The sequence below is a fragment of the Abramis brama genome (assembly GCF_963993115.1).
Source record: "Abramis brama genome assembly, chromosome: 19".
Lineage (NCBI taxonomy): Eukaryota > Metazoa > Chordata > Actinopteri > Cypriniformes > Leuciscidae > Abramis > Abramis brama.
Window position 1 is genome coordinate 22,413,660 of NC_139981.1, and position 15,519 is coordinate 22,429,178.

Below are 15,519 nucleotides of genomic sequence, written 5' to 3' on the forward strand. Positions count from 1 at the left end.
GGATCAGGGAAACGCACCACCCAGTGCTTCTTATAGCCCCGCGTTGGGAGAACCAAACCTGGTACCCAGAGCTGGTGAGGCTGTCGCACTCATCCCCATGGCCGATCCCCGTGAGAAAGGATCTCCTCTCTCAAGCCGGTGGATCGATCTGGCATCCCCATCCAGAACGATGGTCTCTGCATGCATGGGTAATCAACGGATACCCGTTGACCTGCCAGAAGGGGTCGTGAACACGATCACGCAGTCTAGAGCCCCCTCCACGAGACGGCTCTACGTGTCTAAGTGGTCGGTGTTTTCTAAATGGTGCGCTACTAAGAGCTTAGATCCACGTGCATGTGGGGTCCCACGGGTGCTCTCCTTCCTACAAGAGCTGTTGGACAAGGGCAGGTCCCCTTCCACGCTCAAAGTGTATGTGGCGGCTATTGCAGCGTTCGCTGAGACGACGCGCGGCCAGACATTAGGAAGGAACGAGCTTATTATCCGCTTCCTCAGAGGAGCCAGACGGATGAATCCCCCGCGGCCCCCCTCAGTTCCTATTTGGGATCTGTCCTTGGTCCTGGAGGCCCTGAAGGCTTTTCCCTTTGAACCGCTTGAATCTGTGGATTTAAAGTACCTGTCGCTCAAAACCGTTTTTCTGATAGCTCTGTCTTCAGCGCTATCTGTTAGCGCTATCTGTTAGCCCTGCATGTCTTCAGTTCGGACCGAACGACTCGAAAGTCATTCTCAGACCGAGACACGGTTACATCCCCAAAGCGATTGGAACCCCTTTTAGGGCACAAATTATTTCCCTTTCGGCTCTGCCAGCATCCGATAATGGGGACAGTGATAACCTCCTATGCCCTGTCAGGGCGCTGAGAGTTTACATCACGCGCTCCGCCGCTTTCAGGCGTTCCGAGCAGCTCTTTGTTTCCTTCGGCGGGCGCACCAAGGGTCTCGCCGCCTCGAAACAGAGCCTGTCCAGGTGGATAGTGGACGTGATTGCAGCAGCTTATGCCTCCAAACACCTGCAGTGCCCTCTGGGTATCAGAGCCCACTCTACTAGAAGCATGGCCTCTTCGTGGGCATGGTCCAGTGGAATTTCTATCCACGATATTTGTATGGCGGCGGGCTGGGCCTCCCCATCGACATTCTGGGCCTCCCCATCGACATTCTGGGCCTCCCCATCGACATTTTATAACCTGGAAGTTCCAGCCTTACAGGCTAAATTGCTGTCAGTATAAGTGACATGTATGCTCTGCCCAGTCGCTCATGTGCAGACTACGTTCGCATGCTGACGATATTTCTGGCATGTTACTTAGGGTGAAGTGTTTTATACTCAGACCGGCTGGTCCGCTCTGTTTCTCATTCCCCGTTACGCGCTGTTTACCGGTGCTGGCCCGCGCTGCTGGCCGCCCGTCTTCCACTCTGCTGCGCGGGGGGTTATTCTCTTCGTAAAAGACCGATGATGTCGCTCTTTTCTTCCCCTAATGTGTGCTTATGTACTGTGTGGGCTCGTGCTGCCGGCCCCACTGTTTTGCACTGATATATACTTATAGACCGGCGGCGCCGCTCTATTTTATACACTGAGTGAAGTGCTTTGTACTGTGTTGGCCCGTCTCTCCGACCGGCCACCTGTTCCAGCAGAATGTTTTCCCCGGTCTCCCTGGGTTTCAAGTGCTGGATGCTCGGCGCGCACGGCGTTGACAATGGGTTCCCGTAGCGTAAGCAACTTACGCAATACGAGAGAACCTCTCGTAAGAGAACGTACTCGGTTACCTAAACATTTCACGAGGCTCACTGATAGGCTTAAGCAGTTGCCGCCGAGCAGCCAATGAGCACGCTTATACAGCCTGCCTTGGTCTGCCGGCTGCCGCACTGCGTTGACAATGAATACAAAATTAAGGATAATTTTTGGCTTCAGATCTCGAAGAAAGAAGACTTTCCCGTAAGCAACTTACGCAATACTCGTTCCCTCTTCTAGAGAGAACCGAGGTTACATTAGGTAACCGAGTACGTTTTTACATGCATATGACACGTCGCAGGCATATGATACGCACTTTATTGCGTGTAATGCCCACGTACCCCACACCACTAATCCTACCCAAACGTATAATAGATGCTATAGTGAGAACAGGTTGGTAATGACATGATGGTGAGTAAATTATGACAGAATTTTAATTTCTGAGTGCACTATTCCTTTAAACTTTAATTTAGAACTCCATTAAGTGATCTATGACAAGCTTTCTGAAGTATGTCTCATATGTGAGAACAATAAAATAATTATTTTAATTCACTTTTCAATTATGCATTTGTTTTACTAACATTAAATGGGAGATTCATCATATATAATGTAGATATAATTTAATATACAGGTAAGTCTCAAAATATCTCCTATAAAATAAAGAAAGAGAGTTTCATTAGGCAGCAATTGGTAGAATTTCATTAAGAAGTTCAAAGGCTCCTGTACGCAGCATAGGATGATGCAAAGTGGCAGATGCATGTCACAAATAATTCATTAAGCTCATCTTATGTAACCCACCATTGGAGAGAAAAATAGACCTCCTCTTCCATATTGAGGTTAATGAAAGAGTTACAGACTCCTGACACTGCAGAACACAGGTAGAAAATCTTAATCACTTTGAAACTGTCCTACCCAGCAATACTTTTACAAACAGTGAAGCAGAGCAACACGTTTATCTCTGTGATTTGCATATTATATTTGTAAGAAGACCTCTAGACTTTCCTTTTAACTGTAGATGCAATTTACAATTTATTGCAGGCTTGTGCATGACAGGTCGATTTGGTTTCTGCTAGGCTTTTATGCAATTTGTTTCTCTTAATTTATTGATTTTTTAAATTTATACTGTGAATTATATGTGAGTCACTTTCCATGCACGAATACATCAACATGGCTCACATTTTACCACTTTTAAAGCATTACAGGCACAAATGTTAATGTCTTTTTTCCCCTGTGAGAATGATTAGATATGTAAGATATGTTAGATTACTACTAATAAATAAGCTAGCTAGTTTTAATTTAAACACATCAAATACCCATATTTTATCTTTACTATCACTAGCTATGTTTCCATCCAAAGTTTCAAATTTAACTTGTGCACAAAATTGGAATGTCGCATAAAACATTTGTGAATAAAGCAGAGTTTTCCAAAATCGTAACTTCCTGAGAATTTGTCGCAAAATATCTATAATAAAAATGGAAGTTGCTGTAATTGGGAAAGAAACTGTGGTTCTTAAAGCTACACTGTGCAGGATTTACTCCCATCTAGTGGTGAAATTGTATATGACTACCAACTGAATTACTTTCTAGCCCCTCCCATTCTGAGGGCGTTTTAAGTCCTATGGTTGCCGTATTATTTCAAATCTACCGGTAGTTGCGAGTAATCTCCCCCTCGCATTCGTCACGGTGCCACTCTGAGTGTAAAAACGCGAAAGGCGAAGCTTGAATTTCCAGGTATGTCCCTCTTTGGCACATGTATTTTCAAGATGGATGCGCAACATGGCTTCCGCCATTCGAGCGACTCGTATGTATTCTAAATGGCAGATTATACACTTACGAGAATACTTAATTAGCTGGTTGAAGTGATTACTCATTAATAGCTTTAATAACTGCAATATATGGGTTTACCAATAACTGCAAACATTCAGGTCCAAACTGACAAAGTTACGCACAGGTTTGGTTTAATTTGAATTGTGTTCAGTTCCTGTTGTGTCTGCCTTGTCAGTTTTCCTTTATTCTAGTTTCCCGCCACTAGTTTGACTCCTTGGTTACTCATTAATTAGATCCCACCTGTTTGTATTTAGTTAATTATCCTGTGTATATATGCCCTCTGTTTCATTTCATTCTTTGTCTGGTGTTGAATGTGTTGAAATCCACACTGTTTTGTTTATACTCTTCTATGGATTACCTGATTTACTTTTAGTTAATGAACTCAACTATTATTTTCATCCTTTTCGTCATCTTCATCTTTGGACCCTGAATGTTACAGAACACCAGACCTACAATAATATGGATTACGCAGAGGCTTCGATCCTTAAGCCAAGGAGGACAGCCTCTGGAGGATTCTGTGGACAAATTCATGTGCCATCAGGTTCATTGGGACAAGTAAACTTTAAAGATGCACTTTTTGGAGCGGGCTAAACAATGAACTGCTCCAAAATATGCTGGTGGGGAGCGACAACTACTCATTATTTGAATACATTGAGTATGTGCTGTGTGTGGCTGGTTCTTCACGTATTGTTGAGGAGGAAGCCTGCTCTGAACCAGCTATACTCATCCCAACCATGCCTGCCCAAGATCCTCCAGTGGACCATATTTCGCTGAACCCAGTGCTCAGTCAACCACCACCCACGCCGCACATGGAGAATAAGCCAGAGCCCACCGCAGACAGAGAGCTTTTGCCTGCCATGATGCACGAGCCAAAGACGAAGAATGAGCCAGCCATCGCCTGGGAGCCTGACCCCCAAAATGAGTCAGACTTGTTGTGTGAGCCGGCAACATCCGTGCCAGTGGGAGTATTAGTGGAGCTGGACACTGAGGAGTGGTTGATCGACTGGGAAACAGAGGTAGTGCTTCCCAACCTGCCTAGCCCTGTATCTTCTGTGCCTTAATTGTTGCCGCTGACCCAGTCCTACTCAAAGTCTTATGTATCTTGAAGATGAGATGATGCATCTCAAGGGGTTTAGCCTAAAGAATAAATTTGTTACATCTCCATTGCCGCTGGTCCCACCCAGCATAAATCCTGTTTCGTCACCCTGTACAGAGTCTGTTTTGTCATCACTGGCCCCACCCAGTCTCCCCATCCCACCTCCTCATCCTGATTCAGCTAGTCCATCAGCCTCGCTTCCGCTGGTTCCCTTCAGCCCCTAGACTTCTCCTCAGAAACCATTCTGTTGTGTGGATAAACCTGAGGTCTCCCGGTCTCCAGCATCGCCCAAGCAAGTTGATCCCTCGGCTCCGCTTCCAGGCGCTGATCCTGTCCCTCAACCCAGGTCCGTTGACCAGTCGGCTCCACCTTGGCTTCTCCCTCCCTCGGCTCCATCACATACCATCGTCTTTACGGCTCAACCGGGTTTCCTCATCCCTCAGACTGCGCCTTGGTCAGACGCCACCATGCCTGCACCACAGACTTATGAGCCATCCACTGTGCTCCGTCTCTCCACCCCTTCGGCTCAACCGGGCTCTGCATTGGTCCTCAGTCACACCAGCTTTGCCTCAGGCACTCTGCCTCCACCTCGGACGGTTGTCGCTGTGGCTCCGGCTTGGTCTCCAGAACCATCAGTGTCTCTCTGTCCCATTTGCTCTCCGTCTGCGCTCAGGGCTCCACTTCCATCGGCTACATCCCCCAGGTGTCGTCAACCAAGTCACCACCATGGCTCCTCTCTCTGTCAACTGTTTTTGTCCTTGGTTATTCATTAATTAGATCCCACCTGTTTGTATTTAGTTTTGTTATCCTGTGTATATATGCCCTCTGTTTCAGTTCTTTCTTAGTCTGATGTTGAATGTGTTTGAGTGCACATTGTTTTCGTTTATACTCTTCTATGTATTACCTGATTTACTTTTATTTAATAAACTCAACTATTATTTTGATCCTTTTCATCCTCTTCATCTTCTTTGGACCCAAAACATTACAGAACATTACGAACATTAGCTTTTTTTTTTTTTTTTTTTTTATAAATTAAATGTTGCTTTTTATTTAATGTTTCTTGTTAGAAAATTACAATCACATAAAACAGGTTTTTAAACTGTAAATTTGCAAAACTGTAATTTCATCTATAATTACATATAGATAAGGGAAGGGAGCCTTCCCTTACCCCACCCCTAAACCTACCCATACCACTGAAACCTGTCCCTAACCTTACCGGTATCCCACCTCAATAGCAGTAGAAGTGTTTTGCAATACAATATTAACAGAATACAAGTACATTGAACTTATTTTCTGATGTAAGTACATAGTAGTTAAAGACACCTAATATATGTGACCAGGTGGTTACACTTTATTTGAGGGTGTCTTTGTTACACTGTTATTATATATTTATGTACTGAGTAATATTAATTAACTACATGCACTTACTATAGGGTTAGGGTTAGGATGAGGGTTTGGTTTGGGGTTAATTGCATGCAATTATGTATAATTTATAGTAATAGAACTGTAATAGAACATGTGTAACAACGACACTGTAAAATACCGTGTGTTACCGTCCAGGCTTATATTATAAAATGCATAATATTTAATTTAACCTCAACATTTTCTGAAGGTTAAGCACATCTTTCATCAACCACAATATTTTTGTTGTTGTTGTTGATAATTTCAGGCCCTATTTTGTGCTGTATTTGTAGAAAGTGCTACAAAAGCCAACCAAAGTCAACCACTTCTTCTAAGTTGTGTGACCCAGACCCAAGGGCTTACTACAGTGAAAGAGGATATTACAGAGTGCAGAATGGACTCTGCTGGAGTTAAACAACCCTTCAGGTAAAGTACAAAAGTAATTCTCAGGGGTTTCACTTGTTTTTGAACCAGCTTTAAAACACACTCTCTATTTCTGCTCACTGATGCCCTGGCGGTTCAGGCACAGACCGCTTGGCCTCTTTGGATCTTTGTCAGCTGCCTTGTGTTGCCTTGAAATTTGCCTTGAAAAGAAGTTTCTTGGTGTGTTGTTATTTTCACCAATCCCTGACAGGAACTGAATTATAGGAATTGAGAATGTATATTTAATTTGTTGTCAGATGCTTCCAAATGTGCCCCTCTAGTCTACATAAAGACCATTAAGGAACAAATATCTGTCTTTGCCTGCCTCTGCTGTCCTCTGACAAACCTTCCCCTCAAAGCCAATTTGATGTCCAATTGTATTCTCTGTCCATAAAATCATGTTTGATTGAAGGGTGAGACTAGCAAATGTGACAGATGTCAGTCAAGGATATCACCTAAGACAAAAAACTGTAATAGATACTGTCACCTCCAGAGTCCAATATTAAAGCCCAAATCACAATGTGTAACATGGAGCATAAGATAAAAATCACAAAACATATACTTAAGCAAAACTGGAGAAAGTTTGAACAAACAACATAGATGTTTCCGTCCAAAGTTGCAAATTTAACTTAAACGTTTCCATCCAGGAGTTTCACAAAATGCGGATGGAAGGTGGATGGAAAGTGGATGGAAATGTAGTTATAGCATATAAAGGCTCACAATGTGCTCCCTAACCGCTTTGCAAGTATCTGCAAATCCACTGCTAACATCTTCTAGAGCACTTCTAGGGTATTCTGGGAGGATGCTAGGGTGTTGCTAGGTAGTTGGTTACTGAAAGTTCAATACTTTATCAAGCACCAACTAATCGGTTGTTCTATAAATTGATTAAAAGAACTTGATTTTAACATTTTGTGGAGAAAATATGAAGAAAAGACTGCAAAAGTAAAGCTGCCACTAAGATATTCCTCAACATATTGCTATGCCGTTGCTAGGGTGCAGCATAAGCAATAATAATATGTCCCCCATTTATGTCCCCCAAAAATTTTAAAGTTAAAACCCACGTTAAAAATAAAGGACTCTGACATGGTTTGATTCTTCAGTCCTAAAAATAATCAACGCAAAGAAAGCAGCTCACTCAGATGAGACCATAACACTGCAGGCAATATTAAAACAAGCTAACCAGAAAGTGTTTACAGAAACTGATTTAGGACTGCAGATACAGTATAACTCTACAGTGCTGAGAGGGAACAGGCATACTTCTCTGTTTTGTATGTTTGAGAAGCATTTATTACAGTCTTGTAAGGCTGACAGGGATGGAAACCTCAAAGCATCATCAAATCAACTGTGCTTCTGCTTAGTAAGTTCAGTAACTACAGTGGTGGCCAAAATTATTAGAACGGTAAGATTTTTTAATGTTTTAAAAGTTTTAATGTTTTTTGTTTCTCTTCTGGTCACCAAGGCTTCATTTATTTGATCCAAAATACAGCGGAAACAGTAATATTGTGAAATATTTTTACAATTTAAAATAGCTTAAAATAACTCAAATATATTTTAAAATGCCATTTATTTTTGTGTTGGTAAAGCTGAATTTTCAGCATCATTACTCCAGTCTTAAGTGTCACATGATCCTTCAAAAATCATTCTAATATGATGATTTGATGCTCAAGAAACATTTATTATTATTATCAATGTTGAAAACAGTTGTGTACATTTTTTTTTTCCATAATTTTTTATTTGATGAATAGAAAGTTCAAAAGAACCGCATTTATCTGACAAAGAAAGCTTTTGTCGTAGTGTTAAAGATAAATTTAATTCACACACAGAATTGAGTTGCAGTCACACAGAGTTGCAGTCTGATATAACCGGCTCTTATTATTGGCTGTTTTTAAACAATCGGCCGATGGCCAATAGTGAAAATAATTGCCTTTAATGATACATTGGTGCATTCCTATAGTTATTCTAAAATATCATAATATTTTACTTTACAATTGCTACTGTATTTTTTTTTTTTATCAAATAAATGCAGCCTTGTTGAGCACAAAAAACTTTCAAAAACATTACCAACCCCAAACTGTATGTTAAGAGTGTATATACTATATACTACTCCACTCTCCACTTGAGTGTAAAGCTTTGGACTTTTCCTAAGTTTCCATTTGGGACCCTCATCTCCTCTTTATTAAGCTAAATGGCAGTAAGCTCTAATGTACTAAAGCCTTATCTTTTCAGAGTTCATTTCTACTTAAATCAAGGGAGCCATTTCATGGCTGCCTTTGCAGTAAATACAACAAATGAGGATCACACAAGGAATGAGTACTCTGAATTAGGCATCTAAATTTGACATTCAACAATAACAGCAGTACGGTGCTATTTGATAAACACTGATTATGCATTATGCAATTTTATACAAAGTGACTTACTGTAAACTCCCCCCCCCCCCCCCCATTTCTATATGATATATATTTTTTTTTTATAAAATACAACAGTCTGGCTTAAGAGTCCAAATACTTTTTTGGGGGCCACTGTGTTGACAAATGGGCCTACTGAAAAAAAGTTAAATATAGTTGTCAATGTATCATATGTTTTCAAACAAAACCATTTCTTAGTGTGTCCCAATGAAAGGTCATTCGGATGATGTTTTATAAGAGTCAGAATACAGCCTCTCCAGGCATTACTGTGCCTGTTTCTAAAAGCACAGTGGGTCCCAAAACAAGTATACAGTTCCTTTATCTAGAGGGAACATTCACACTAAAAGGAATAAAAAGGATCGGGACAAGAAGCTCTTCTCTATATATCTGTAAAGCAAAACACACAAACCTCGCCTTTGCCAGGATAGTGCCCATGCCTTTAAAAGTTATGGTTAATTAAAGGGATTTATGCATCATCAAACAACTCAAATGCCCCATGCAATATTTGCAATCATTCACTGCACCTCCAGCCGATCAATCAATCATAAATAAATTATTATGAAACACATAATCAAAGCGTCAACATTCACAGCCTGATTGCATCTTGCGCTGTCTGCCCAAAAGAAAAGGAAATCTCCATCTCAAAATCATATCTCCAAGATGGCAATGAGATCAAATGCAGAGCAAATCAATATGCTGCTTAAGTCTCCAGCTTCTTAGATGTTTCTCTTGAGAAAAAGACCCCAGAAATCTCACATGTGCCTCTCATTTCAGAAGAAATTTCAACAATTATCAAACTGAGACTCAAAAGTCTACAAAACAAAAGTCAGAGACCTCAGTTTGAACTCAAACATTGTCAAATACTGCCAAGAACAAATAATTTGATCTATTCTATAATTGACATTCATTTTGTAGCTCTATATTATTGCTGCATGAGCTGCTGGGGTCGGGTCGGGTCGGGTCGGGTGGGGGGTGGGAGGTGGGAGGTGGGGGTGGGAGAACCCTCAAAATAATAAAATGCTCCTCTGAGAGCACCTCAACACATTGATGGTTCACAACTGTTCATCACAACAATAAATCCATTTTTTAAAAATAAGTTGCTTACTCTTATAAACGGCACTCCAGGGCTGGTAGCCATAATAGCCCGTGATTCTCAAGATCCTCTCCTCAATGGACGCGCTGTTGATGTCCTCAACTGATCGAGATGACTTCAGGTCCTCTTTAATCGATTCATCCACCACCAGGTACTTGAGCTGGCGAAGTTGTGGGCTGATGTCGGACAGCCTTCTGGGACTCACCTCGGGCGATCTACGCATTCCGCTGGAGACAAGAACACAAAGTTGGAATCGCGTTGGCTTCGAGCGCTTGACACCGAGGGTGAGGTGTGCCAGTGAGAGCGTGGCACACAGACAACCCTTCTCATTACATTGGGATTCGAATAGTCCACCTCTTTAAACAGATGATAGAGTGTTTCTCAAACACAAACACTTCGCGTAAAACGGCTTCCGAGCGCGGAGCCTGTTCGGTCTATAAAAAGGGTGGATGCGTGAATCTTCACCCTTCACTGGCGTTACGAGCGGAGGAGGCAGAGCGGATGAGAGATGATAACCAGACATGACTGCTGCTCCGTACAGAGTAACCTCTACTGGTACAGTAGGCCACTATTAATTTGGAGGAAAGTATAGATATACAAATAGGCTATGAATTTATTATGTCTCACTAATTCAATTTGCGTCGAAGAGCACTTTTTCAGTTACGCTCAAAACTCAAAGATCGAGTGCGAATTAGTCAACAAGGGGTTAAAGGTAAGTTTGGAGGGAAATAAATAAATAAATACATTTTTAGTGTAGTATATTAAAAAATAATACTACTGAAAATAACAATGATAACGTAAATCTATCAACAAAACTAAAATCAGAGCGCGCAACTTTTGCACGTCATTTACTGTATAGGCAACGCGTGGAAATTGCGGTTCCTTATCGCACTATAGCAACGGTTTACTCAGTCAATCAGTATTATATAAAAAAAATCACTTTATTACAAATTTTACATTTTTGTAATAGTATATCATAAAAACGACATGTTGCGTGTAGTTGAACAATTAAAACAATTAAGATAAAATGTTGAGTAGGAATAAATACATGAATATACATATATGCCTACATGCATACAACATGGGCTACACTGAATCATGCAGCTGATCACTATGTTCAGATGAGGCTGGCAGTTACATTCGTAAAACAGAAAAGAACTAACTGAATTTGCATTACAATGTTTTACAAAATAAATAGCCTAAATATCAGATCTTGACAGCTTATGACAGTTAATGTCTTATGCTGCGGTCCATGGCCACCGGGAGGCGTGCGCGATTCCGCTTTACGCACCAAATACACTGACGCTCCTTTCACATATGGATCAATTAACGACACTGCTGGCACGTCTTTCTGATACCCCGAGTTAACAATCTATCTTAAATTTAAATACTGAGTCCTTTGAAAAAAAAAAATATTTTCTTTTTTTCCCCAAACGCGTTTGGTGTTACATTTACAGTCTCCAGTGAATAGCAGCTATATTTGATGTCTAGATAGACTAAATAAAACGGCATGAACTTTTAAGACATATTAATAACTATGAACTGTAACGTCTGCCCTATACTTATAAATAGATATAATTAAGAATACCCAGATGCGCATGAGACGCGTATCGCCATTTATAGACTTGTGCGTAATGAACTCAGTAGTTAGTTTTTTTTATCATTGTCATCACTGAGGCGGACTCTAACTGGGCTTTATTTTTTCTCACTCCCTGAATAGAAAACCAGCTACTGATGCTGAGTAAAGCTGCGTCTCAACACAACACATATTCTATTCATGCATAGGTGCTTTGTAAAATTCTTACATGGGTATCAGGGTGGTCGGGGGTCCCAGGTAACACATGCAGTCCCTCCGGGGAGGTCCGAGCCTGTCACCATCTCCATACATGATCCCCATGAATGACAGTAGACCACTGCTCACACGCACAGAGACACACGGACTGGAATAGTCCGCCCACCACTCTTACACACTCCAGCCGTGGCATGTACAGATTTTCAGATATCAACTGTCACACCTTCAACGGTTTTCAGAACCACAGCGCCATCTGACGGTGAATGCCGTTTCGTGCTGCATGTTTTAGGCTACTGGGTTGAGCTTTAGAGGGATGTCCACCAGTTGGAATAATCAATCGTATTTCCAATATATCACTTTATAATAGATTTACAGGCATATACCAATAATACCATACTCCATATACCCCCAACGTTCTAGGAACATTCTTTTTAGGTTTTATTTTTTTTACAACCATAAAATAATGTAACATCCTGTAAGAAAATTAACCATTGTTTTATTATAGCAAAAGTGTATTACCCACATTTTTTTGATTACTGATTACTATTTGTATAACCATATTTTTACTACAAATATCATGGTTAAACTATGGTTAGTAAAGCAAAACTATGGTTAATTTGTGGTTATCATGGTTTAACTACAATAACCATGGCTTTTTGGTTTTATTTGTAGTAAAACGAGGGTTAATATTTATAAGGGATTCTGGGAACCAAAATTTGTTAGCTGGCTATGTGTTTTTCTTTTTTTAGATAACTGATGTTTAGCTACCCAAATTACTTTTTGCATTGCACTGTAAAATGCAGTTGTTGTTTTTTTTTTTGACCCCAGGAACAACGTTTTTATAGAAACTCTCCAAACAAAATATCAGCAGCAGAAATACCAATTCATCATATTACATTGCCCTGTGAAGGTTTCCTAACTCTTCTTATTGTTTTTCCACTGAGCAGTGGAACACAACCAAATATGTCCTTATTATAACGTACAATAACTCTTCTGTGGCTAAAAATAGATGACATCTTAAGAACTTGCAATTTATCCTGCTCATGTCTGTTTTTCAGCCAGAAAAACACAGTATCAAATCAAATTGTAATAACAGATAAAATAAAGTAGAAAAGATCTAGTTTGCATCTCTAAAAAGGAAAAGATCTGCAGAGAGTTTTTCAGACCCCAAACAGAGTAGTAAACACTATCAAATGAGTCTAATGTTGCACTTCATCTTGTAGCTGGTCAGAATGATGACGTTTTTGAGAAGGTAGGATGAGATTTTCTTGCTTTCTCCCACAGAAACCCACCCACAGGGCTGTATGGCATCCAATCTACTGTATGTCACAAACAGTTTTCATGGTGACTAGACCAGTTAGAATCAAAACTGAAGAGTGCATCCTGTTTTAGTACAGCTATTGTAGTTATTTCTACTTTGGTCTAAAATGCTTGTTGACTGCATATTATTGTCTATTGTCTAGTTAACCAAGAAGAACATCTCAGGTTAGAATGTTGCTAGGATGACAAATTTGGTTTTCGGTAATATTATCGCTCCTTGGCTGCTCGATTCCGATCAGGAGGGACCTTATGTCTCAGGGGCAGGGGACAATATTTCATCCCTGGGCCCAAGCTTTGGAACCTTCACGTTTCACGTGATGCTTTACAACCATTCAAAAGGGAACGTCTCAGGTTACGCATGTAACCATGGTTCCCTGAGTAGGGGAACAAGATACTTACTGTGAGTTCCCATTCGAAAGGGAAATAGAAATGTTTTGGTTTGTGTTGAGATAAGCTGGGATTATATTAGGGCCGGGTAAAAAATATCGATTTCTCGATTTTAATCGATTTAAATTTTTACTAACAAATATCAATTCTTAAATCCCAAGAATCGATTAGTCTATCCTGTTTTCAGTTGATGAATGAGCGGGACATTGTAGCTCGCCTCCCATCCAATAAATCGCAATAAGCTTTGTGCTTTGTTACTTTTGATATGAAAAAAAGTCTCAGATTTCAAATTATGTCCATTTTATTATGAAACTCCAAAAATAAAATACCGTTTTGCCACTGTTTAATGTGGCGTGACAGTTCGCTGTAGTGTCTCAGTAGAGAAGCGGAACTGAACTGAACTGAACATCTCCTCCACTTAAATACCAGCTTGAAATAAACATGAATGAGCATCTGAAGGTATGTTAAAAGAATACAGAACATCTTACCAAAAATTAGTTGAGACATTTTTTTTCCTTAAGAAAATTTGCCATGTACTGTACCTGATAATAAAAAATAATCCATTTCGAATTGAATCGGAATTGAATCGAACTGAATCACAAGCTTGTGACACGAATGCCCAGCCCTAACTTATATCATTCATATTTTATCGAGACATGCTACGTTTTCACAGCAGACCCTTTATAACCCCATGTTTTAAGAAATAAATAAATGCTCGATTTTCGTCCTACATTTCTTGATTGATTCTTACATTTCTGTGTTGTATTTAGGTCACCAGCTTTCCTCAACTGGCCCTTGAGTCCAAAACCCTGCATCCGTGTTCAGCTTTGAGACCATGGAAATAGGCATCATACATATACAACTAAACAACTCTGACTACAAATAAAGGGAGTTATGCTACAATGCTGGTGGCAAACATCTGTTATTTATTTCTTTAATTTTTATGATAGCATGCACTGCAGATATCACAGATAAATGCCAATCATTTATTATAGAACACATGACCTGAATGCAGTAACAGGTTCACAGACACTTCAAAAACAGAATCTGCCATAATCTTTCTTCTCAATATGCGTTTACAGCTCGAAGAGTATTAGGTCTCGGTGCAGTCGTTCAGAGTTCATTTTCTGACTTTTGTCTTTCAAAGTCAGGTCTGAAATCATTTATGACTATATGCAGAGCTCATGTGTTTTATTTGAAACTGTTGAATTTGATAACGTCTGAATGAAGGACATGCAATGTTTCTGCACTGTAAATCGAGGTGACCTGCGGTGCCAAAGAAAGAGAATCCAGAGCAGCTATAATTTATCGTGACCATCTCAATAGGGTCTTCTCCATGGACGGACAGATTAAAGGAAACCAGGACAGGCAGAATCAGAGGACTCTATACAAAAAGCAGTACAATGAACTGAAAGTACAACAGTGTTTCTCTAAATCGGCAATATAGACATATGCAGTACTTATATCTATAGCCTATGGGGTCCAAAAGTCTGAGGTTATGCAAGACTTTTGAAATGTAACTATTATGTATTATATAATTGGCATAAAAATGTGTTTGAAAAGTTGAAATTAAAAAATCGGTAACACTTTATTTTACAGTGTCCTTGTTACATGTTACATGTACTTACCATAGTAATATCAGTAAATCATACATAATTACATGCAACTAACTCTCAACCAAATCCTAATCCTACCCTAACCCTATAGTATACATGTTGGAAATTATGATTACTCAGTAGCCTACTTAAATATATAATTACTTAACAATGACACCTTAAAATAAAGTGTAACCAAAAATCTGATTGTTCAGAATGTTTTAAGGTCTGTCCATTTTTTAGCTTTATGATTTGAGATGCTCCAACGAGCAGATACAGAGGAGTTCACAAGATCAATGCCAAAAGAAATAGTGCAGAAATGTGCACTTTTGTGCTATGTTCTGCTCTCTGATTATTCCAAGGATCCAATGACACAAAGCAAAAAAATTAAAAATTAAAATTTTCAGTGTGGTCTCAGACTTTTGGAGTATAATGTAAAAATGCAGAAAGTTTTCTGTAA

At 40.0% G+C, this 15,519-nt stretch overlaps 1 protein-coding gene and 1 long non-coding RNA gene across 2 annotated transcripts in view; one reads left to right on the forward strand and one right to left on the reverse strand.

The window, feature by feature from the left end:
- The window catches only part of slc35f3b (solute carrier family 35 member F3b), a 78,293-nt gene extending 66,336 nt beyond the window's left edge, over window positions 1-11,957 (reverse strand). The window contains exons 1-2 of the mRNA XM_084092816.1: window positions 11,771-11,957; window positions 9,978-10,192 (exon numbers count right to left, since the gene is read on the reverse strand). Of these exons, the coding sequence (XP_083948942.1) occupies window positions 9,978-10,192; window positions 11,771-11,862 (307 nt within the window). The 5' untranslated portion in view covers window positions 11,863-11,957. The remainder of the gene's footprint in view (window positions 1-9,977; window positions 10,193-11,770) is intronic.
- LOC311069577 lies at window positions 10,229-14,367 on the forward strand. The gene is made up of 2 exons (XR_014603534.1): window positions 10,229-10,520; window positions 14,235-14,367. It is a non-coding gene; the product is annotated as an uncharacterized lncRNA (long non-coding RNA).
- The last annotated feature ends 1,152 nt before the right edge of the window (window positions 14,368-15,519 follow it).